Raw genomic sequence first — 22,860 nt, 5'->3', positions numbered from 1 at the left:
AGCAACTGAAAAAAATCAATGAAACCGAAATCTAGGTTTCCAGAAACCACTCAGTTCTGACCCATGCCGAGGGACATTAGCAGTCTGACACAACGGAGGGTCACACTAGGAGCAGCCGGCAAGGTGCTATTCTACCAGGTTGTCTGTACTGCTAAGGGCATTTGGGACCCACCTTTCTGTTTTAACACGTCCCTTACTCTTGTTGAGCCAAATACTCTAGCTCCTGAACTATAGGACAATGGGATCCTGAGGCCACTTTCTCAAGGTCACTGCTGCTTGAGGTACATGGAGTTTCCAGAGCACAGTCATTTTAAAATCTCCTGGTAATATCAGAAGCTACAGCTATAGAGTCTCACCAACATGAGCGCGCAAACATGGACTGAACAAGGACACCAGCAGACACTGCATGTGTGCCAACTGCAGGAGGAAAAGCCCACGAGGCCCCAACCCTACACAAAGAACTACAGGCAATTAAGGAGAGCTGGGAGTGGGAGAGGGGTCCTCCCCAGGGAAGAGAGCCCCAGCTCTTTGTCCAGTGACAAATGGTCAGCCGTGGGAACATACACACAAGTAACATTATATGGAATGAGAGGTTACATTTAGGAATCTATATGTCTATACATACATAATGTATAGACTTAACAAATGTAATACTTAACAAAAAAGAGGTCAAGAATTTGAAGGAAAGTGGGGAGGAGTATATGAGAGAGTTTGGAGGGAGGAAGGGGAAGGGAGAAACCTAACTAAAATACAATCTCAAAAATAACAACAAGCTGGAATGCAGGGATGACAACCAGAGACACTGCCTAGGAGATGCATCCAGTCACACAGCCTCGACCTTGAAGAGAAGACAAACTTAAAACTTCCTCAGCAAGCTGGGCGGTGGTGGCGCACTCCTTTAATCCCAGCACTCAGGAGGCAGAGCTAGGCAGATCTCTGTGAGTTCGAGGCCAGCCTGGGTTACAGCACGTGATCCAGGACAGGCTCCAAAGCTACACAAGAGAAACCCTGTCTTGATAAGCCAAAAAAAAAAAAAAAAAAAAAGAAACAAAAACAAAAAACAAAAAAAAAAAAACAAAAAAACCCCAAAACCAAACAACAACAATAAAAACAAAACAAAACCTTCCTCAGCAAGAACAGAGACACGATGAGAAAGCTGGGTGCTGCACTGACTCAGTTAAGGACAAATAAAGCGGATGTCTCTTCCCACCAGGGTGATCTGGGTTTACTAGCAAATTATATACAGGGCTTGCCATTTGGAAAACTCAAACGCTAAATGAGTCTTCGCTGCCAGGTGGGGCAGTCAGGTTAGACAGGGTCACACTGACCAGCAGTCTGCAACAGTGAAAGGCAAGAGGAGAAACACCAGAGGTGTAGAGGTGTAGAGCAGAAACGGAACGGAACGCCTCCTCCCTCAGACAGTCCTGTGTGCTTCCGCTGGGGGAAGGGCATGTGGCCCTCCAGCTATGCTTTTGTGATGGGCATTTCCACCAGCAATGCGTCACTGTCAGGAGGCAGGAAGGAGATATGGGGTAAGCCACGGGCTAGGGCAAGAAGCTGGGGGACGATGTGCTGGGCACTAAGGAAGAGCTGCCCATCTGGGGAAAAACCACTTTGTTTCAAAAATATAGTCAAGACATTCAAGTATCTTAAAAAAGCTGTAGCCCTCTATATTCATTATATATCAATGCTGAAAATCAAAATTAGAAAACTCTAATTCTGGAATGTAGTTAGGGAAATTAAAAAAAAAACAAAACCAACTTTACAATGAATATATCTGCAAAATTTTCTCCCAATTTGAAATACCACATTAAGATTACTGAACTCTTTTGCTGAGAAATAAATGGCATAAAATATAACAGCATATAAAAATACAGTGTTTATAAATAAATGTACACCAACTCCAGTGCCCCTGAGGACATCGCCGCATACTGAAGTGGTGGGGGGGACCCCGAGGGCGGGCAGGCAGGCTCAGAGGGCACTCACCTGGTGTGGGACGCGGCATCATTTATGCTGAAGGTGCTGTTCTCCCTGGTCAGGGGGCTCGAGCCACCCTGGCTCTTGCTGTGGATGTCCAGGCTCAGAGAGGACTCTGCTTTCCGGTCCATGCCATGGCCCTCGGTCTCTAAGGTCCGATCTGCCAGGGAGAGCACTTCGCTCGAGCTGTGCCACAGTGGTGCCACCTTCTCTTTGCCTGGCCCTGAACGAGGTGACGAGGTGGCGGCCCCCAGGGAGGCCGTGCTGCCATGGCTGAGGCCGTAGGAGGTGGTATCAATGCCGCTGTCAGCAGAGGTGCCCTGCAGGTAGTTGTAGCTGTTGAGCTCTGACTCCGTGCGGTCCCCATCGTACCACTTCTCGTCACTGTGGGCACTCGAGGCGTTGCTGGAGAGGGTGTTGCTGCTGGAGTGGCTGGAATAGTGGCTGTCAGGCTACAAGAGAAGCCACAGTTACTGACACGCAGGCGACGTGCCCTCAACACCAAGAAAGGATCACAGGGGGACGCTCTGGCATGTGCCTAGTCACAAAGCTCCAATAACAAGTCAAAATTAGGTTAAGAGTGACTGGGAACAGCACTCAGACTGATGGGCTCTTCTGTGGTACATGGTTCTGGCAGAGATGGTACATGTCCTCCAAGAATCCATTTTCCATTATTTCACTGAGGCCAACATAATAACACAATGGCATGAAGATCACTTTAACCAGGAAATATAAGCTGTCATTGACTTCTTTATTATCTTAACAGAGAAAGGAAATGGTATTCCCAAAGGGCTTGACTCTAGAAGCCATCCTCAGTAGCTAACAGGCAGAATCTGAGATGAACTAAGTCTGAATTCTTGTGCTTTCCCAGTTAGCAACTGCTTAGGAGACAGCTTTCCAACCAAGGCTGAAAGTTAGATCTACACAGAGATGCCAAGATAATTCCACAGGGGGAAACTGGGCTCCTTAGTAAATGGTGCCAAGACAACTGGAATTCACATGCCAAAAAACCCCAAACCAACCAACCAACCAACCAAACAACCAACCAACCAACCAACCAAACAAACAAACCCAAACCAGAAGTCGTTGAATCCTTACTGCATAAAAAAAAAAAACCCACCAACAAACAAACAAACTTAAGAGACCTAAATGTACAAGTTAAACTTTTGAACCCATGAGACAAAGCAGGTGTAAATCTCCATGACCATGGGTTACACCATGGTTTCTTAGCTAGGACAACAAACATGGAAACTGGATTTTATCAAAACTAAGGCTTTTTGTTTCAAGTAATGAATTAAAATGGTGTGACATGTAAACAGTTGCTTCTGCAAAGAAGACACCACACTGGGTGGTGGCGCACGCCTTTAATCCCAGCACTTGGGAGGCAGAGGCAGGTGGATCTCTGTGAGTTCGAGGCCAGCCTGGTCAACAGAGCTAGTTCCAGGACAGGCTTTAAAGCTACACAGAGAAACCCTGTCTCGAAAACAAAAAACAAAACAAAACAAAAATCAACAACCGCAAGGCAAGGTGCCCAGTGTCGCTGGCGGTAGGGAGACTTCACACACACAAGAATACCTCCAAACCAAACAGCGGACAAAAGAGGGGGGGATTATCAGGAATGAAAACTGGGCAGTAGACACAGTAAAATAGCTGCAATTTCGTTCTTGATACAGATTTAAGAGAGAAAAATGTATATTCACAAATATATAAGCATGAGTGTTTGTAGCAGTCATCATAATAGATAAAAGATACAAGCCAAGTGACTACTAACTCATGAAGAGATTAAAAATATAGTATATACCTATATCTCCCCATCCATCAATGGAATACTTTTTAGTCCCAAAAGGGAATGAACTGCAGGTGCAGCTACAACAGGGATAAGAATTTTTGATCTGTGTTTAATAACAGATCACATGACCTGGCCTCACTCCCTCACTCCACTCCAAGCTATGCTGAGGGGCAAAACCTCTTTGTTGCACAGTTCTCCTTCTAACATTAGGACTTTTTCTGAATTCTTGAACCTTCCTAAAGACCTGTGGGGATGCAGATATACTCCTCAGAATGTAGTTTACACTAAAGCAACTCAGAATCTGGGCTGTACAAACCCCAAGTGTAAAATATCTTGCCTTCTGCCACACAGAGTTGGGGTAGAGCAGGTGGGTGCCATTTTCAAATTACAGGAATCACGATACATTGCTGGAAAGCAGTTATTTCATTAAGCTTATGGTGAACTTACATGGCCTTGTTTGTTTGGAGACAAGTGAACCACTGGATCCTGCCGAATTAATCTCCCACTGGGACTGTCTCGGAAAGCAGGCAGTACCTTTGATACTGCTGGGAGATGGCATGTAGGCTCTGGAACACAGCACAGGACATTATGGTATAGGCACTAAATAGAGTACAGCTACCACATGGAAATGGCCTGCCACCCCATCTCTCAGAGCTCACTGACCAGCCAATTCTGGGCACCAGCAGCAAGCTTGCTACAAGTCTACCCAGGAGACAGCATGTCAGAAACTAGGTGGCTGAAGGAGAAAGCTTGCAGCTGGTGACAACATGTCACAGCATACACATTAGCATAGCCAAGTGCCACCAAACCAAAGGCCATGAACAATGCAGCAAAGTTTGGAACTAACTTGCTTTGGGGAAAGTTCAGAATACATGAGTTAAACTCAGGAATCATTCGCTGTAGGGAGGCTAACCTAGCGCAGTGTCCATTCCCTAGACAGGCATGGATGCAATCACACATTACTTACCGTGACACTTTGGGAACATTTTACCTGTGAATTCATGCTGCTGGAGGACAAAAGAATTGCATCCCTGAGGTCCTCTATAACTGTAAGCTGAGCATGACAGAACAGACACACAGCAGCTAGTTTACTTCAAATGATCGCTTCCTTTCAGGAGCCACACTGGCATTCAAGATGGGGGTCCCTGAGACAAGAGGGACCTACCCTGACCACCTACAGCTAAGAGCAAGAATTCTGGACTTCTCCAACACCTTTCCTGATCTGCAGTGGACCAGGCAGCCTGCTCCTGGAGTGGGACTCGATCGACATCATTTCCAGGAGCAGTGAGGTAGAAACAAACATCCTTGGAGACAGTGAGCCTGTGAATCAAGCTGAGCCGCCCACACTGTCAAAAGGAACTAGTTCACAGCACACTGGCAGCAGGGGTGGATGAGCCTGCCTAGCAGGTACCAGTTACATCCACAACAAATGTGGGGAGGTCAACTCTATGCATCACATACTGAGCCAGGAAAAATCTAACTTATTATTTGTGTATTTTCCCTAGGATGGCTGCCAGGCATGTCCAAAGGCCCACAGGACACATGAAATTGAGAATGGCTATGAATGCAACCAACAACAAAAAACGGTAAACTTACTGGAAACATTATGGGATTTACACACACACACACACACACACACACACACACACACACACACACACACACTTTATTTTGCAACAGGGTCTTACTATGCAGCCCTGGCTGGTCAGGTTGGCCTTGAACACATGGAGATCCCCCCTGCTTCTGCCTCCTGAGCACTGGGATTGAAGGTGTGTACCACCACATCCAGCCACATCATTATAAGATATTTCCCCCTTTTCTTTATTTTGTAACCTGACTGTAGCTTTTAGGTGTGACCTTCACAGATGACTAAATCTTATTTCAAAGGCTGGGCAGCCTGGACATCAATTAAGCCCTGGATTCCTTATGATATGCCAATTAGGGAAGGCTGGTTTAGTCTTCTGCAATGCTAGGATTCCCAAATTAAAATATGTATTTTAAAGCATTTTGAAATAGGATCTCACTCTGTAGCCCACACTGGTCTGGAACTCACTATGTAGTCCAAGAGAGCTTTGAACTGATGGCTTTCTCCTGAATCAGCCAACCACCATGCCCTAGTTTGGGATTAAAAGATATGATCCACCATGCCCAGGTAATAGATTTTAAGAGAAGAAAAGCCACCAATTTCATTTCACACCGTATAGTGAAGTCTTCCCAGGCCAGCTCTAGGGGCATCTGACTATATCAGTTTGATTTAAAGTTATACTGTACCAGAAGGATGAACCAGTGTGCTCAGGAGTCATCTAAATCCACACTGGCACCGTAAGCTGTGAAGAGTGAGATGTCACTACACTGGAGAAGATGCAGGAGGAAGAAGACTGGAGAGCACTTCATGCGAGGGGATGAATATGGGTGGATGATGGACTGTCTAACTACCCTGGTCTCCAGACACCTTCCGGTTCCCTGTGATGTGGAAGCACGGCACTGGGCATACAAAGGCTTGCTGCAGCCTTGGTCAGAGTCTGCACTGGGAGCCAGAGAAAGCCACTAAGGTAATGGTGCAGAGGAGCCTGCTCATATGTGACGTCACCATGCCAACAGTACCAAAGCATAGGGGATTGTAGACATTCTGTAAGAAGCAGGAAAGCAGAGAGAATATGCTCAGGTTTTCTGAGTTGGGGGTGGGTGGGAAAAGACTGGAGAGTGACAGAAGGCTTCAATAATACAGCACAGTGGAACAAAGCATGTCTTCAGGACCCAGGAATCACACTTCTCTTCCTCAACTTTCATGTATTTACCTGGGCACAGTCATTCACACAGGACAAACCCATCAACCTTCAAGAAACATAAGGTAGGTCTTCTTTGCCTTAAAAGTTGTTTCAGGCATGAAATGTGTATCTCTTTATCCCATATTGATGGTAATACTTTCAGAAAAAAGAAAAAGAACTGTGGGATGGAGGCACAGGATGACAAAGCAGGCTGACAGCTCACAATCAAGTCTCTAATGTATGAATTGGGTTGGCATCACATTTCTGGTGTGCCTGATAAATTTCACTGTCAGGAGCAGTATCCATAGATGGATGGATTTCTCCTCCACATCCTCCGAGGGCTATGCACTAGAAACCTGAACAAGGGCCCCTACTGAACTCATTCCATCATGCTGTTTCATTAAGAAATTTTCTCACCTAACAGCCTAAGAGTAGAGGGGAAAGAATTTTTTGAAATGCCCATCAGGCAGGAGAGGGTGCCTAACCAAAATACAAATGTGACCAAACAAGAATTCAATCTCTTCCCACTTGTACAGAGATGTCTTTCTCCTTAAAAGTCAACATTAATAATAATAAATAATCTTCCCAGCACAAGGCAAAACCATATAACTAACCAACCCAAGTGAGCGAGCAAGCAGGGGGAGAGGTACTGAGGACACAGGAGCTTCAGCAGACAGGCATTAAACATGACCTCTGGTCCCTCTGGCTGAAGTCTGGGTCACTGAGAGCCCCTGGTCTTATCTGTTGCTTTCACGTGCACTAGTCTAGCAGGGATCAGTTTTCATGCACAGTTGCTAACTACGGTATCCTTTATAACACCATGCTTTGATGCTGTCAGGAGGCCACCTTGCTTTGAAAGCACCTTTATAGAAATCGCTTACTTACCCATCTGGTCGGCAAGGCTGTCCTCACTTCTCTGCCAGCTGGGTGTGGATTTTCCACTGCTACCGATATCTGACTGAGTGTTCTGCCTGTCGATGGAGGCTGGGGATCTTCGGCTCACCCCAAACCTGTGGTGATTCCCAAACAAAAGCAAGACACATCAGAATCTTTACCCACAGGTGGAGTCCTGGTTCTGATGACAGGTATTACCAGTTTCTGTTTGCATGTCTGTGCATGTAGACACATCTCTCTCTGCTCAGGAAGGTATGCTTATTATTGAAATCAAGAGTTAACTAGGGCAAGGAGCTTGCGAACAGGAGGCCCAGAGAGTAAGAAACCAAGTCCACCAGGCACACAGTCAAGTTCAGACTGTCATTTACCATCAGCCCACTTTAAATCACTCACACACACCTTCCAAATAGAACATCTATGTGTGTGTGTGGGGTGTTTCTCTTAATTCAACGATGCACTAAATCATTAAGTTACTCTTGGATCAATCATTTCTAAGCTATGTACTCTATGATCTGAAAAACAAAGACAACTACCATTTGTATTATGTGCAAGCCACTTTCTAATTATATGAATTTGAAATTGCTATTGGGAAGGGCAATTTGGAAGTAGGTAACTTGACATGTAAAATGTAAATATCTACTTTTGGAAAGAAATGTAGCTATTTAGTAAGCCAGTTTGATTTTCCCCTTGAAAAAATAACATTTGTTTTAACTGAATCACATGAAATCCTATGTCTCTATCAATATCAGCACAAATGTTAATACGAATTCTGAGACCAGAAAGGGCCAGAGTATAGAATTCAAGTATTTCTGTGGAAATTTACTGTATTTTCCATGGTTACTGTGGTGGTATGAATAAAAATGGCCTGTACAGGCCCACGGGAGTGGCATTATTAGGAGGAATAGTCGGAATAGGTATTGGAGTAGGTGTAGCATTGTTGGAGGAAGTGTGTCACTAGAGGTGGGCTGTGAGGTCTCAGATGCTCATCCAGGCCCAGTGTGGCATTCTCTTCCTGAGCCTGCAGATCCGGATGCAGAACTCTGGGCTCCTTCTCTAGCACCATGAATGCTTGCAGGCCTCCATGCTTTCACAATGATGATAATGGACTAAACCTCTGAAACTGTAAGCCAGCTCCAATTAAATGTTTTCTTTTATAGGAGTTGTCACGGTCATGGTGTCTCTTACAGCAATAGAAACTCTAACTTAGACAGTTACTAACTAATGAACTTCTGAAGAACTTAATAAATAACATAGCCCTCTATAGGTTCTGTATCAACTGATGCCTGTGCTTGCCTGTGATGACTGACACATGACCAGGACCTGCAAGAGCTATATTGGGAAGGGTAGGACTCTGGGAGTGAGAAAACATGGAGCGGAGTTAAAACTGGTGAGCCAGTAGAACTAAACAAAACCCCTGAGCTCCGTCTCATTCTCTTTACACACAGCATGGCAATTCCATTATAGAGCTATAGGTAGCAGAGTCTAGGCAAAAGAGTTGGAAAATACAGAAGAATACAAAAATATTTGCTGCTGTCAAACATTTAAGGAATTATCTTCCCATTTGCGGCAAGTGGTTCTTGGTTAGAAGCCCCTTTGTAAGGCTCTCTGTGAAAAACCATCTTCTATATGGACGCAGTCCAAGCGAGAAAACCTTGATTTATGAAAATATCAGGGAAGGAGGAGATTCACAAATCTGCTTTCTTTCTCCTAAGCAGCAAGAACACTCACACCAACCTTTCAGCCCCGTACTAAAGTACACTAAAGGAAGGCTTTTCCAAGGTACGGTAAGGATGCCAGTCAGACATGGATTCTAATCTTGCTTTCCTTTTTTAGCGGAAGAACCCAAAGGTAACTTTCTCCACCTCTGAATTTAAAGGAGAACCATTTTCCATGTCCACTTAAGTAACCACTAAGACACTTGTCAGTTTCGCCTTGAGAAGTGTTTTTCTTCTTCCATATGCAATGCGTGTCCAAGAACCCAAGACAAATATCTGGTCCTTGAGGGGTTAGACAAAAGCCGAATCTCCCACTTCTCCTCATTTGAGAGGGCCTCATTGGTGACACACTTGATGTGTGAGCCACTGGTGGTATCTGAAGCAGTTTAAAGCGATTACTTGGCTCACACAGGACACACTCCGTGACTAGGCACGCAGCCACCCAAGCTGCCCACTTCTTACAGGAGGCTGGCACCTCTGAAAGAAACTTCTTTACAATGGGCTGGAACCTGCTCCTGCCGCCATCACAGGCAAGTATAATCCCTCACTAGGGACAACTAGAAAAAAGCTCTCACGGATGGCATCAAAATGCATTTCTAAGATGGGAGAACAGCCTTGATACTGTGTTTATTGTTGTCTGGCTTTGCTAGGGATTGAATCCAGGGCCTTGTACTTGTTAGCAAAAGCTCTACCACTGAGCTCCACCCCTGGCCCACAGCCTTTAAACTGAGTTGCTTTTTCATTCCTTTTGATTCCCATCTGAAGTTTGAATAGTGTCTTTTCTCCCCTACCAAATAGCACAGGTGCTACCGATCTCCCTATTCAGTTTCACCTCTCTACTGATTAGGATAGTCTCAATGTCCTAGGACCAAAGAACGAACAGGCTCACACCACCCAGGCGCAAACACAAGGCCCACTGAAGTGCGGGAGGATACCAGCATGGCACACTGTCCACGGAGATCCACTGTATGGCGGTTACTGCTATGACGTCACACATGTCTAACACTAACAGGTGCCCAGCAGAGCACAAACACTTCACCATCGACTCGGACACAGCTGCTCTTACTGGGTTAGGGTAACTGCAGGATCAAACTTCATTCATGGGTAACAGGAGACACACCAGTGTAGTGGTGCATGCCTTTAATCTAGCACTTGGAAGGGAGAGACAGGCAGAGTCCCGAGTTTGAGGCCAGCCAGGGCTACCCAGAGAAACCATGTCTTGAAAAACAAAACAAAAACAAACAAACATCAAAATAGCAACACTTCATTATTATTATTTTTTTTTAAAAGATCATCCCCAGGTGCAAAAGAAATTATGTGCTATCGTCAGCAATCCAAGGTGAGCTCACAAAAGGTCGCAAACCCCTCAATACCATCTAGGGTACAGGTTAGCTACTGCATGCCCCACGAAATCATCACTACCTTGTTAACAAAAATGGAGCACCAAGGGCACGGGGCTCATGGTTTGTAGCATCAACTGCAGCACTAATATCTCCACTTGTTTTGTTGATATACATTTAGAGTATATCACAGGCAGGGAAAGAAAACCACTTTTTTATTGTTAGCTCATTTACATTTTAGTGCTGTAATGATGAAGGTATGCTGACTTCATTGCGAAGGCAAATCATACCATTTCAAGTCTAATTTGAATAGGAAATAATTAGTTGGGCTTGTGGTGCAGAACATAAGTGACTCACAATCCCTCTGCAGGGACTGACAAGAAGAGCTAAAATTATTTTCTAGTCATCACTGAAGCAATTACAGTAAGATATGTGCACTTCAAACAGGCTACTAAGGACACAAGAGGGTGGAGAAGGAGAGTTCTAGAGTGTTTTATCACCTACCTTCTGTTAATATAAACATTTAGCACCACCAACAAAATATTCATATTCAATGGTTATGAAAAACAACAGAAGAACTGGAGGATGACTCAGTGGTTAAGAGCACTGGCTACTCTTCCAGAGGACCCGAGTTTGGTTCCCAGTACCCACATGGCAGCTCACAACCATCCATAACTCTAGTTCCAGGGAATCTGATGCCCTGTTCTGACCTCTAAGGACAAAAGGCATAAACATAGTACACATACATACATGCAAGCAGAACATGTATGCACACACAAACAAATCTTAATTTAAAAAAAACAACAGAAACTAGTCATAATGAACAAACATGAGGGTATTATCAACAAACATAATATCACTATGAGGGTATTATCAGCACCTTGCTAATTTCTGACATGGTGAAATCTCAGGCAAGTAGTCAAATCAAGCACCCATCTGTTAATCAGTCTTTGGGAAAACGTAGAATAGAACCATTTGCCTTTTGAATGGTTCACGTTCTTTCTCAGGTCCACCAGAGAACACGCAGTTTGGTTCTTACTCTGGGCAGAGGCAGCTTGTGTGTGTGCTATGCTGTGCTTCCCCCGTGCCCATTACTTCCAAGCTTCAGGCATTCCAGTCCCCTCATCCCACAGTGGCTTTCAGAATTGGGTGCAGTCCCCCTCCACCTTTTACTTGAACGTTTTGTTCTGTTTTCTAGTGGCCCTGGAGACAGAAGCTAGGGCGTCGAGCTAGGTGAGTGCTCTAGCCTGAGCTACAGCCTCAGCTTGTTGTGAGCTTTGTCAGAACAAATGGTTACTTTTGGGGACTTAGTGTCAATGAGGATTAAAAAGAAAACAGACAGGCAGTGGTGGAGCACACCTTTAGTCTCAGCACTCGGGAAGCAGAGGCAGGTGGATCTCTGAGTTCCAGGCTAGCCTGGTCTACAGAGCAAGTTCCAGGACAGCCAGGGCTACACAGAGAAATCCTGTCTTGAAACACCAAGTAATAAGCTGGGCGGTGGTGGCACACGCCTTTAATCCCAGTACTTGGGAGGCAGAGGCAGGCGGATCTCTGTGAGTTTGAGGCCAGCCTGGGCTACCAAGTGAGTCCCAGGAAAGGCGCAAAGCTACACAGAGAAACCCTGTCTCGAAAAACCAAAAAACAAACAAACAAAAAAACCAAATAACAACAAAAAACAAATCAACAAAACTCAGGCACCTTACAAGACAATTTCAGCTTAGGGTGTGGTTATCATTTTCTCTGTATTAGCAGCAATATGAACTTCAGTGCAAGCAATGTTCTGCTGAGTTCAATTTGGAGGAAATATTCCAGTGATACCAAATGATAGGTGTGATGAAGAAACTGATGCTATTTGACCTTACAGCTTCATCGATTACATACATACTGGTCATCTTATTCGGAAGTGGTTTGACCTAGCCCTTGGGACATTCTTCTATCTGTAGCATTAACTACATCTTCTCTGCTGGTTGCGTGGAGCTTTATGAGGCCTGTCTGAATGGGTATCATTTTCCATGTCTGAACACAGAGAAGAACACTGACGATGGACACTCCAGGGGGAACAAATGGCATACCTACCCTTCGGGCATGGATTTTTGTCTGTAGGTGCCACCCCCAGAGCCAGTCTCACTGGAAGAAGACAGGTTGCTGGGGGAGTTACGGCACTGGGATCTTGCCAAAGCCATGGATGAGACTGTCACATAGATGTCCGAACCAGGAGACAGCCTGCAAGTGTGAAGCGAAATACGAAGTCAACAACTCAGAGAGAAAACCCCAAGGCAGTGCATGGCAGAGGAGATCTTATAAACACCACAGAGGCGGCAGCCTCATGGAGATAGTGGAAATGAAACCAGCTGGAAGCCCACAAGAGAAACCTCCTGCTAACACCACTCCTGAGGGAACAGCTGGAAAACTGCCTCGAAGGGTGTGCAACCCCTAAAACATTATAGGAGGAAAGACCTAGAAAACACACGTGCTTCCAAAAGCTGCCAGGATTCAATCAGGTGAAGTGCTATGCAGTGTCCAGGTTGGCAGAGTAGAGGATAAGTGAACCCCAGTGACAATTAACCACACTGCCCTCCCCATGGCCACTGCAAGAGCACATTCTTCATGTGCTTGTTTTCCTATCTCGTTACTCAAAGTTTGCAATCTTCAGGCTCTGACAAATAGTTTTTATAATTTTGGCTGATAGTAGCATCACACTAAGAACTTCCACAAGGAAAATACTTCCTAGAATTGCATCTGTAGGATTTTCACAGTAGCAATGTGCTGTGTCTTGGCCCTGGCATATTGGCCAAATGACTATCTAGGGAGAGGCTGAACTCTGTGAGCAGGACAGACAGATTCTCCCTCAACCGTCAACAGGGTAGCCACAGGGATATCTGTGTGTGTGCTGAGAACTGTGACCAGGCTTGTAACAAAGCGACTTTATTTCAGAAGTGAACGCCTGCAGATGTCTGGACTCCCCCAGCAGGGTGGACTGGTTCCATGGTCTGGCTGAGGAAGTGGGTTCTAAGTCATTCATCCCAGGTCACAACAGGCTGGGTTTCTTGGCTAAGCCTACAGCATTTTGTGTGAGCTGCTGTCCACAGAGAAGGCAGGGGTTCCTTCTACTAATGAAACAGTCTGTGTGGGGTTGGCATGGTCAACAGACTTCCAATGTGAAGCCATTCAGTTGCAAGCAGAGCGGAAACCCTGGGCCAGAACCTGGCTGATGGACTAAACCATTCCTACAGTGAGTCTCCAGATGGGGTAGGAGCTTCGCTCAGCAGGTGGCAGACGGGCTAACAGAACCGTAACAAGATGCTTTTCTAGTGGAGACACAGTAAGGACAGCTGCTAGGAGTCTAACTCCGAACTTATCTACACATAAGGCACATCCGAGTTCTCTCTGGCTGTCTTCTAGATGCAGCTCCTTAATCCTCTCCTAATGCAAATCAAGCCTCTTCAAAAGGAACAGTTTTCTCCCTGGGCCACAAACAGAATGGTCCTCCTCTATTTGTTTTATCAAGCTAAGCATCTTGGAACCATGTTTCCCTTTCTCTCTCCGATCTTCCAGATTTAACTGGCCTAATTATGCCGTTGTACACTTGTGTACTACACAAAGACTGTGTCCTAGCATCCTGGGTACTGGTCTTGAAAATACATCTGGACTCCACCACGACTGCCCTCTGACCTCTTTCACCCAGTGTCTGACTTCCAGGCTCCACCCATGCCACTCCTCCAATAGCTCCTAGCAATGCTCTTCTGCCATGTCAACCTACTGCTAGAGGCTTCTCCAAAGACCAAAACTAACCCTGTCACCGTCTTCAAGCCCCGAATCATCTGACCTGAGTCCACGTCCCAGTGTCCTGGGCTCTGATTAGGTTGATTGTGGGCCAGGATGCAGAGTCCCACCATACTCATACCTTCACGCATCCGCTATCTAGAATGCCCTCCTCTCTTCCAATATTACATCTGAATGCACAGAGCAGAACCTCTTCACACCCCATAGCAGCCTATTCTGTGTACCTTCAGAGCACACCACAGTCTTAACGTTTATCTGTCTCCCTACGACACTCTGTCTTGATGGCACAGGACAGAACCTTACTATCTTTATTGTACGTGTATAACTATTTTGGCTGCAGGTACACTGGTATGCCACTTATATACCTGGTACCTGTAGAGGTCAGAAGAAGGTGTTGGATTCCCGGAACTGAGAGTTACAAAGGTTGTGTGCCACTGAATCTATGTCTTCTGCAAGAGCAGCAACTCCTATTAATCACTGAGCTACTACCCACCCCTCACTCTTGCCCCAGCCAGGGGTTCTTACGTATGGAAGACCTAGAGTGGCTGCAAAGTGTTGGCTTTTAAAATCTGTAATTTGCTAAAAGCCAAATTATAACCAAATCAGTGTGCTTTCTTAACTGCTGAAACAGGGATGGAGTCACAGGCTAAGATTATAGCAGAAAGTCATTACTGTCATAGATGGAGGAGAGAGCTACTGAGGATGCCGATCTAAGTGTGAACTAGGACAAGAAGACTAGTATCTGGGGACTGTGATGGGAAGCCAGGCCAGATCACCTCTAAGCAGTCTCCACTGCCATCACAAGCCATGCTCCCGGTGGGTGTCAGCACCTGGTCACCACAGGGTTTTACACACACACACACACACACACACACACACACACACACACACACTCACACTCACACTCACACTCACACACACACACGGTGATAGCACTGTCTTCACAGGGGTTCCTCAGACACTTGCTCTGTGTCCCACCACTTGAAGAGGAAGACTGTGCCCCCGTGGCATCTGCCTCTGTCATCACCCGCTCTGGTCTCACCACAAAGACCTTCATGTTAGGGTCCAGGGTGTGTCTGCAGGCAGCTGTGTGCTTAGTGATTAGAGGAACCTAGTTCAACCCTATCTGGGGTATTTTTTTTTTTTAGATTCACCTTTATTTTACTTTATGTGCATGAGTGCTTAGCCTGCATGTATGTCTGTGAGCCCTGAGCATGTAGTACCCATAGAGGTTAGAAGAGGATGCCAGATCCCTTGGAACTGGAGTTATAGACATTGTGAGCCACCATGTGGGTGCTGAGAGCCAAATCAGGTCCTTTGAAAGAGCACCCAGTGCTCTTAACCACCAAGTCATCTCTCCAGCCCCTAGTACTGTGTTTTGATAAAAGAATGATCAAGACATAGGTGGGTACCAAGAAATTAAGTTCCTATACTGTGTTCTCCTGAGATTTCTCTCAGACGTCTCATAATCCATTCAGATATAACTAGGGCTGGAATGGAGGAGGAAGGGGAAAGACAAAGTTGCAAACAAGAAAACTGAGTAAGAATTAGGGAACAGCACAGATCCAAAGGAGTCTGACACCATTTGCCTTTCTTCCCCCAGAATCTGCCTTCCAAGTGCACTTAACAGACAGACCAGATGGGTTTCCATTCTGTACAGCTTTGATCCCGTCACTGCAGAGGAAGAAATGCTACAGAAGAAAATGGGAGCATCAGGGTGGCCGTGGGTCATGAGCCAGTGAGGGCCAGTGGGACAGCTAGGCAGCTGAGTCATATGGATGGGCACGCTAACTCACATGGCTCCTTGGGCAAAGCTAAGACAGAATTTTTATCTTTGGCTTTAGAACTTGCTTTATGTAGTATGTTCTCCAAAACATACATTAAACTAAAACACTTGAATCTCATTCTCAACGTCAGCTCTTTTACTTGGCAAATGTATCAGAAAATTCTATTTGGTTACTGGAGTTAGCCCAAAGTGGGAAAAAAAAAAAGAAAGAAAGAAGAAAGAAAAAAACCAGTGTTTTCAGAAGGCTGGCGTTCATTCCACCTCTCTTCTGCATTTATGTAACTCAATGGTGGCTTTGTTTTCTGACTGTTCACACACAGAGGACACACACAGAGCAGCTGAAGGAAAGCCACCCCTGTGTTTACATCTCCAAATACATGAACGCTGGACAAAGAAAATTTAGAATCAGCTTTATCCTTGTGATGTACAACTCTGCTGTTTTCAATACTGTGACTCTGGTGCCATCACGCCAGTGGTTAAGAGACCCGTTCAGGAGCAGAAGGTGTGACTGTCTGGGTGCCGGCAGTCCAGCTCTGCGGAACGAGAGGCTAGCTAGGCGTTGTCCTGGGTACTCCCTGGCACTCCCAAGTGGCGCTCTGAAAAGGGCAGAAGACTCTTCTCCCAGGCTCTCCGCACACTGACCTCCCTGACCTGTGCTGGGCCCTTGCGGCCTAAGCACATCTATTGTAGGAACTGCTGTGCCCAGTAACTTAGGGTAAGGTCAGAGCCTTTTCCTCTAAAATAATCCAAAATAATCCAGCTCTTCCTGCTTTGTTCTGTTTAAAAGGAACCCAAAACACTGAATGTTAATAATCACACAGGTTTAGAGAATGAAGATTAACTACCTTTCAATTGATATGAAATCCATAATCTCACGAAGAATAAACAATAATCTTGTGTGTGTGTCTGGACTGCCCTAATATTCATTCATTCATTCATTCATTCATTCACTCATTCATTATTTATTTGTTCATTCATTCATTCATTCATTCACTCATTCATTATTTATTTGTTCATTCATTCATTCATTCATTCATTCATTCATTCATTTGGAGACAGGGTCTCTTGCTGGCTGCTGGGGGTAAAGCCATCAATAGTATTCCAGCTACAAAGTCTGTGAACTGCAATAATGCAAATGTTATTGGGGTAACCAACCACTTTCTGACTGAATTTAAGGCCTGTTCCATAGGAAGAAACACATGCCTGGTACCATAATCTAGCCAAGGACCCAGGGATGAACCTACTATTATTTTGCTAAATGGACACAGTGTCAAACTGCCCTCTAAACAACTATTTCTTTATCCAAAGATCAATGCAGTTCTCAGACATCGTCAGAGAAGTTTCTCTGTGCAGTGGGCAGTGGTTAACACAGAAACTCATAACTGGTCAAAAGGAAGAGAAAGGTGACTGTCGAATGTTCAGCCACAAATGGAACATCTATATCAAACTCCTTCCTCTAGGCTCAAGGACCACTGCAGAAGAGGCGGTAGAGAGATTGTAAGAGCCAGAGGTGAGAGAGGAACAGAATGAAACAGTATCTTCTGGACATAACAGGATAGCTATACTTATGAACTGACAGCAGCTGGGTTGCCTATACAAGACCTGCACAAGATCACGCCAGTCAACATTCTAGCCTGGAGGGGGAGAAATTCATAAGCTCCTACTCCTAACCGAGTGTGCTGGTTTGAATGAGAATAACACCCACAGGCTCGTATGTCTGAATACTTGGTCCCCAGTTAGTGAAACTGTTTGGTAAGGATTAGGTGGCCTTGTAGGAGGAGGTGTGTCACTGTAAGTAGGCTTTGAGGTTTCAAAAGCCCAAGCTTTTTACCAGGTAGTGCTCTCTCTTCTCTGGCTCCTCTCTTCAACCTCCCTTCCCCTGCTTGTGGATCAGAGGTAAGCTCTCAGCTACTACTCCAGTGCCACGCCTGCCCTCCTTGATGTCATGCTCTCTGCCACGATGAAACTGTAAGCAATCCCTAATCAAATGCTTTCTTTTATAAGTTGCCTTCATCATGGTATCTCTTCACAGCAATAGAAAAGTAACTAAGATATACGGTGGAAACATAGATAGTTGCTGGCTTCTGGGAGAGGGAAAGTCAGTTTTCTCCAAGGGTGTGGTCCCTGGTAGGTGCACCACACTCCAGTGGATTGTCTCATGTTGTAGAATATTATTTCTACTATTTCTGTTTATGTTGTATTGGTTTAACTCTGTGAAGCTGTGTTACCTTGCCTGTCTAAAACACCTGATGGTCTAATGAAGAATTGAACAGCCAATAGTGAGGCAGGAGAAAGGATAGGTGGGGCTGGCAGGCAGAGAGAATAACAGAAGGAGAAATCTGGGAGGAAAGGAGAAAAGAACAAGAGAACAAGGAGAGCAGGATGCTAGGAGCCAGCCACCCAGCCACCCAGAGAGTAAGAATAAAAGTAAAATATACAGAAGTAAGAAAAATCCCAGAAGCAAAAGGTAGATGGGATAATTTAAAGTTAAGAAAAGCTGGCAAGAAACAAGCCATGCTAAGGTTGGCCATTTATAATTAAGAAAAAGCCTCCATGTGTGATTTATTTGGGAGCTGGATTGAGGTCTCTCAAAAGAGCAAAAATAACCAACAGTTTCACATCCCAAAGTCTATGGGAAGCACAAACTGAACTTGATGGGTTCTTTAAAAATAGTAAGTTTCAAAAAGAGGACACGAAGTTTAAGGGGAGGGGCTGGGAGGAGCCAGGGGTAGGAAGGGATGACTGTGATCAAATACACAGGGTGTGAAATTTTCAAAGGATAAAATTCTACTGAAGAAAATTACCAAACCTAAGTTCCAGATAGATAATAACCCATGCTAGCATTGCCCATGGATCACCACAGGCCTACAGTCACTGTGCACAATAGTGACTCTTAAGACCTACTGTCCCAGACAGTGACTAATTACAACTTACCAATCCATCAGTAAGGACTTCTCAATGCCTAAGTAGTTAGTGGTAAGATAGTTTCCTGAGTATTTAGGATTAATTACACTTCTATTTCCTTCTTTTTTACTCCAAAGTGACAATACTGCCTAGTTGTATCCACAGAGACAAGGCCCTCTGTCACCCAAGTGCAAGCATGGACTGATGGTAAAAACAATTGAGAGGGTTTCAAACAGCAGCTGTGACCGACAAATTAGATACCAGAGTCCATAATTAAGCACAGCATTTTGCCACAACTTAGCAATTAAAATGCTATCTACTCAGGGAAGAGGACCAAGTTATCTGTCCTCATCAGTATACACACCAACCAGGACTCTTCCCGAATGATGTAAAAAGAATTCTCTCAAGTAACTCAAGGTTATAGGATGACTCTTCTACCCAGTGGCTTCTGCACAGGCTGTGCTCACAGTCAAGCAACCCACCACCCTCTTTCATGCTTTCCTACTGTGTGCTCTGTGAAGAACAACTGCTGGCCCCAACCTCAGCTCATCAGCTGTCCAGCCACGGTCTTGAAATCTTGCTTGTATGAGCCTCCTACAAGGTTCACTCCAAACAAGACAGAATGCTCAGACACAGCTGTGGGCATTCACAGCTGGGCACACACCATGGGTGCCTCTTGACAAGAATCAATTTTACATCTAAGGGTGATCCCGGAGGAGGGAAAAGAAAAACAAAAATAATTGCAGACAGGACCAGTCCCTTAACTTGTGGGACCCAGCACATAACGAAAACAGGTTCCCCTGCTCGAACAGTATTCCAACCCATCAGACATCACGGTGTGTGTTGGTTCTTAGACTATCATGACGAACAAGACAGGCTACTATAAGAAATTCTGTGAGCAAATCTGACGATCTCAACATTCCTAGAGGGGGCAATTAAGGAAGAGACAGGAAAAAAAAAGTTTTCAAAGTGACTTTTCAGAAGATGGATGGGAGCCAAGCTGGGAGGAATGGAAGGGACCAGGCTGGGCCTGACTGTGTACTGAGGAGACACGGTACTTCCAGGGAACAGTCACTTACAGGTCAGAGGTGGGAGTGAAGGCAGGAGAGAGACGGGGGAGAGAGAGAGAGTATGACAGGGAGAGGGACAGAGCAAGGCCCAGCTGACTTTCAGGGGTGTCACCAACCAAGGAGGGGAGGCTGACTTCATCTTGAAGACTGTGCAGAAGCGTGTCAGTAAAGGCTTGGCTCCAGGCACAGCTTCATTTTTATCACGTGACTCTGCCAGCAGGAGGCTGCTTCTGACAACAATTTAGACTTTTAAAAGGTAGCATAAAGCAGGAGTTCTCAAGCCCGGAAGGAAGAAGCTGAAACACAACGGAAGAACTAAAGGGCCGAGGAGCTGGCACGACAGTAAGGTGCCTGCTTCCCCAGCGTGAGGCCCTGAGCTCCACCCCGCACCATACAACAGTCAGGAGTGCCGGGAGTGCTGGGGATCCCGGTGGTGGAGGTGCAGGACAGGGGACCCTGCTGCTGGCCAGCCCATCTACAGCCGGGTCAGTGAGATTCAGGCTCAGGGAGAGACCCTATGATGCAAACCTGACAACCGGAATTTGGTTCTCAGGTGGAAGGAGAAAACTCTACAAAAAGAAGAAGACTCTACAAAACTGTTCTCTGCCTTCCACAGGCAAGCTGTGGAGCTCCTGGCTCTACCTCACCCCCCCACGCCCCATCTTTTCTGAGAACTCAAGAGAAGATGGGATTATCTTGAAGTAGGTTACTAGAGGAGGACAGAAATAAGTGAGAACATAGGGAAATTGGACCGACTCCTCGCCAGGTTGTGGTACTGGAGTGCAGGACAAGGTGGGTATGATGGGGAAGGAGGAAGTGGAAATGGGAGGGGCTGGGTGAAGGGCAAGTCAGACTGGACTTTTAGTATAGAGTGCCAGTGCTGACATACGGGTGCAGACTTTTGGCTATCAGAGAGGTGTATGAATATGAAAACTGAAAGGAGGCCAAGACAAAACCCTTCCATTAGAGACTTCCTGCATACAGTGATGACTGAGCTCCCCGAAGTGGATGTCAATGTAAAGATGCTGCACAGTGTGGGGTTACAGAAATGGAGGGCGGGGAGCCAAAGGAGGAGGAATTGGGGGCAAAAGGCCAATGATTAAAAACAAAATAAATCAGGTTTAGGAAAATGAGTGGACTCTTAGCTTCAATTACTACAACAAGTACCTCAAACAGGCTATTTATAAGAAAAAGCTCTGAGTTCACTGTTCGGTGGTTCAAAATTGTAGGACTGAACCCATTATTAAGTCTCTTGTGAGTGTGGCAAGGGATGGCAGGGGTGCGAGCTGGAGAGAATGCTCACACTCTGACCAGGAAACAGAAGGAGCAGGAAAAGGCAGAGTACCACAGTCCTTTGAGGCTGTGCTCACTGGGTCTCACAGGGTAAAGGTTCATGGTACCTCCCAACAGTAGCACCTGGGGACCAAGCCTTTGCATGTGGACCTAGGGGGGCACACCCCCAACCACAGCGACAAGGGAACGTTTTTAAGAGGGATGGCGAATGCTGGCTAATAAGCTAGGGCTGAGTGGTGTCCCATGGCTGTGAGAACATGGGTGGCAATGCGGACCTGGCCAGAGGAGCCCCAGGAAAGCTCCACACTCTGCGGTGCGAAGATCCTGTGTCTACTGGAGCAACCGTGATCCAGGGGGAGGGTGTCAGTACATCCAGGGCCCAAGGAGATCGAATCCAGACAGTAAGATTAACAAGCAGAATGGAAAACTCGTTCACATACTAAGATGACTGCTACTTATCCAAAGCCCTTGAAATGATTAGATTTTGAGTGCATTAACTCAGATCTAGGGAATTATGACTGATCCTGGTATGCTTAAACTCAGCAATGTAGCAAGTCTAGGAGCTCTTTTTACTCCGTCCCACCCTTAAACGCTAGATAAACCTGAAGCCCAAACCACAGTTGTTTCATGTTACTTATTCCTGCTAAATAAATATTACTCTGTTCACAGATACACCCCACAAACACTATAAAATTCTGTAATCAGAAGGACACCTGGGGAGCATAAATTCTCACATTCAAACCAAACAGATCAGACCTCAAATGGCAAATGAGCTATAGTCTCTAACACATTGGTTTCTCCCAACACTGTCCAAAGAGCCCTATCCAGTTGAAAATTCTTGCTAAGAATCCCAAATACCAATGTATGTTATTGTTACATAGACTATGGCCTTAGTATTAAAAGAAAATAATCCATCCCATAAATTAAAACAACGATCTTCGAGTCTGTGGTTCTGCAAACCATGAAATCAAGAGTAGGGTTCTGTAAGTAGTAAATGACTATTTTTATCCAAGAAGGACGGTGCTGGACCCAAGCAAGGCAAGCAGGCTTGTGCCGTGCAGGGAAGGACACTGGAGATTGCTGTGGCTTCTGCTTCAGGAGAACTGGTTTCTCCACAGTTGGTCTGAGCACGACTTTCTGGGGCAGAAGGAACAGACTCAAAGGACTACAAAGCAAGCTCAGGGTTCTGAATCAAAGCATTCGTGTGGACTACATATGACTCCTTAAAGGTCATCTCCTATTCATAAATGACCTCACTACAAATGTAACTGCCATGAGGGTCGGGGCTTGAAGTGAAAGACTGGGAATTGACAACCATGGTTTATAATAGAATATTACCATACATTCCACACTGGAGACAATCCAACCATTCTAATAGACAGAAAATATAGGGGTGAGATTTCACAAGACACCCTAGAATATGGGATTTTAGTAGGGTTCTCAGAGAACACCCTACACGATATGAAACCAGAAAGGGCAGTGAGTAGGGTTCAGTATCCCCCAAACCAATGATAGCCTCACTTCTGTCCCTTCCACCCCTA

General features: G+C 45.5%; 1 protein-coding gene across 18 annotated transcripts in view; it reads right to left on the bottom strand.

Annotated features, from left to right (window-relative positions):
• The window catches only part of Sipa1l1 (signal induced proliferation associated 1 like 1), a 309,410-nt gene that overhangs the window by 26,002 nt on the left and 260,548 nt on the right, over positions 1–22,860 (bottom strand). For all 18 annotated transcript variants that reach the window (XM_076550988.1, XM_006973074.4, XM_076550983.1 and 15 more), the window contains 4 exons: positions 12,560–12,706; positions 7,420–7,544; positions 4,214–4,332; positions 1,987–2,429 (listed from right to left, as the gene is read on the bottom strand). In XM_076550988.1, coding sequence (XP_076407103.1) covers positions 1,987–2,429; positions 4,214–4,332; positions 7,420–7,544; positions 12,560–12,706 — 834 coding nt within the window. The remainder of the gene's footprint in view (positions 1–1,986; positions 2,430–4,213; positions 4,333–7,419; positions 7,545–12,559; positions 12,707–22,860) is intronic.

This window comes from Peromyscus maniculatus, chromosome 14, assembly GCF_049852395.1.
Source record: "Peromyscus maniculatus bairdii isolate BWxNUB_F1_BW_parent chromosome 14, HU_Pman_BW_mat_3.1, whole genome shotgun sequence".
NCBI classification, from domain to species: Eukaryota; Metazoa; Chordata; class Mammalia; order Rodentia; family Cricetidae; genus Peromyscus; species Peromyscus maniculatus.
The sequence above is the reverse complement of the archived record's forward strand: the minus strand, read 5'-3'. Positions and strand labels throughout refer to the sequence as shown.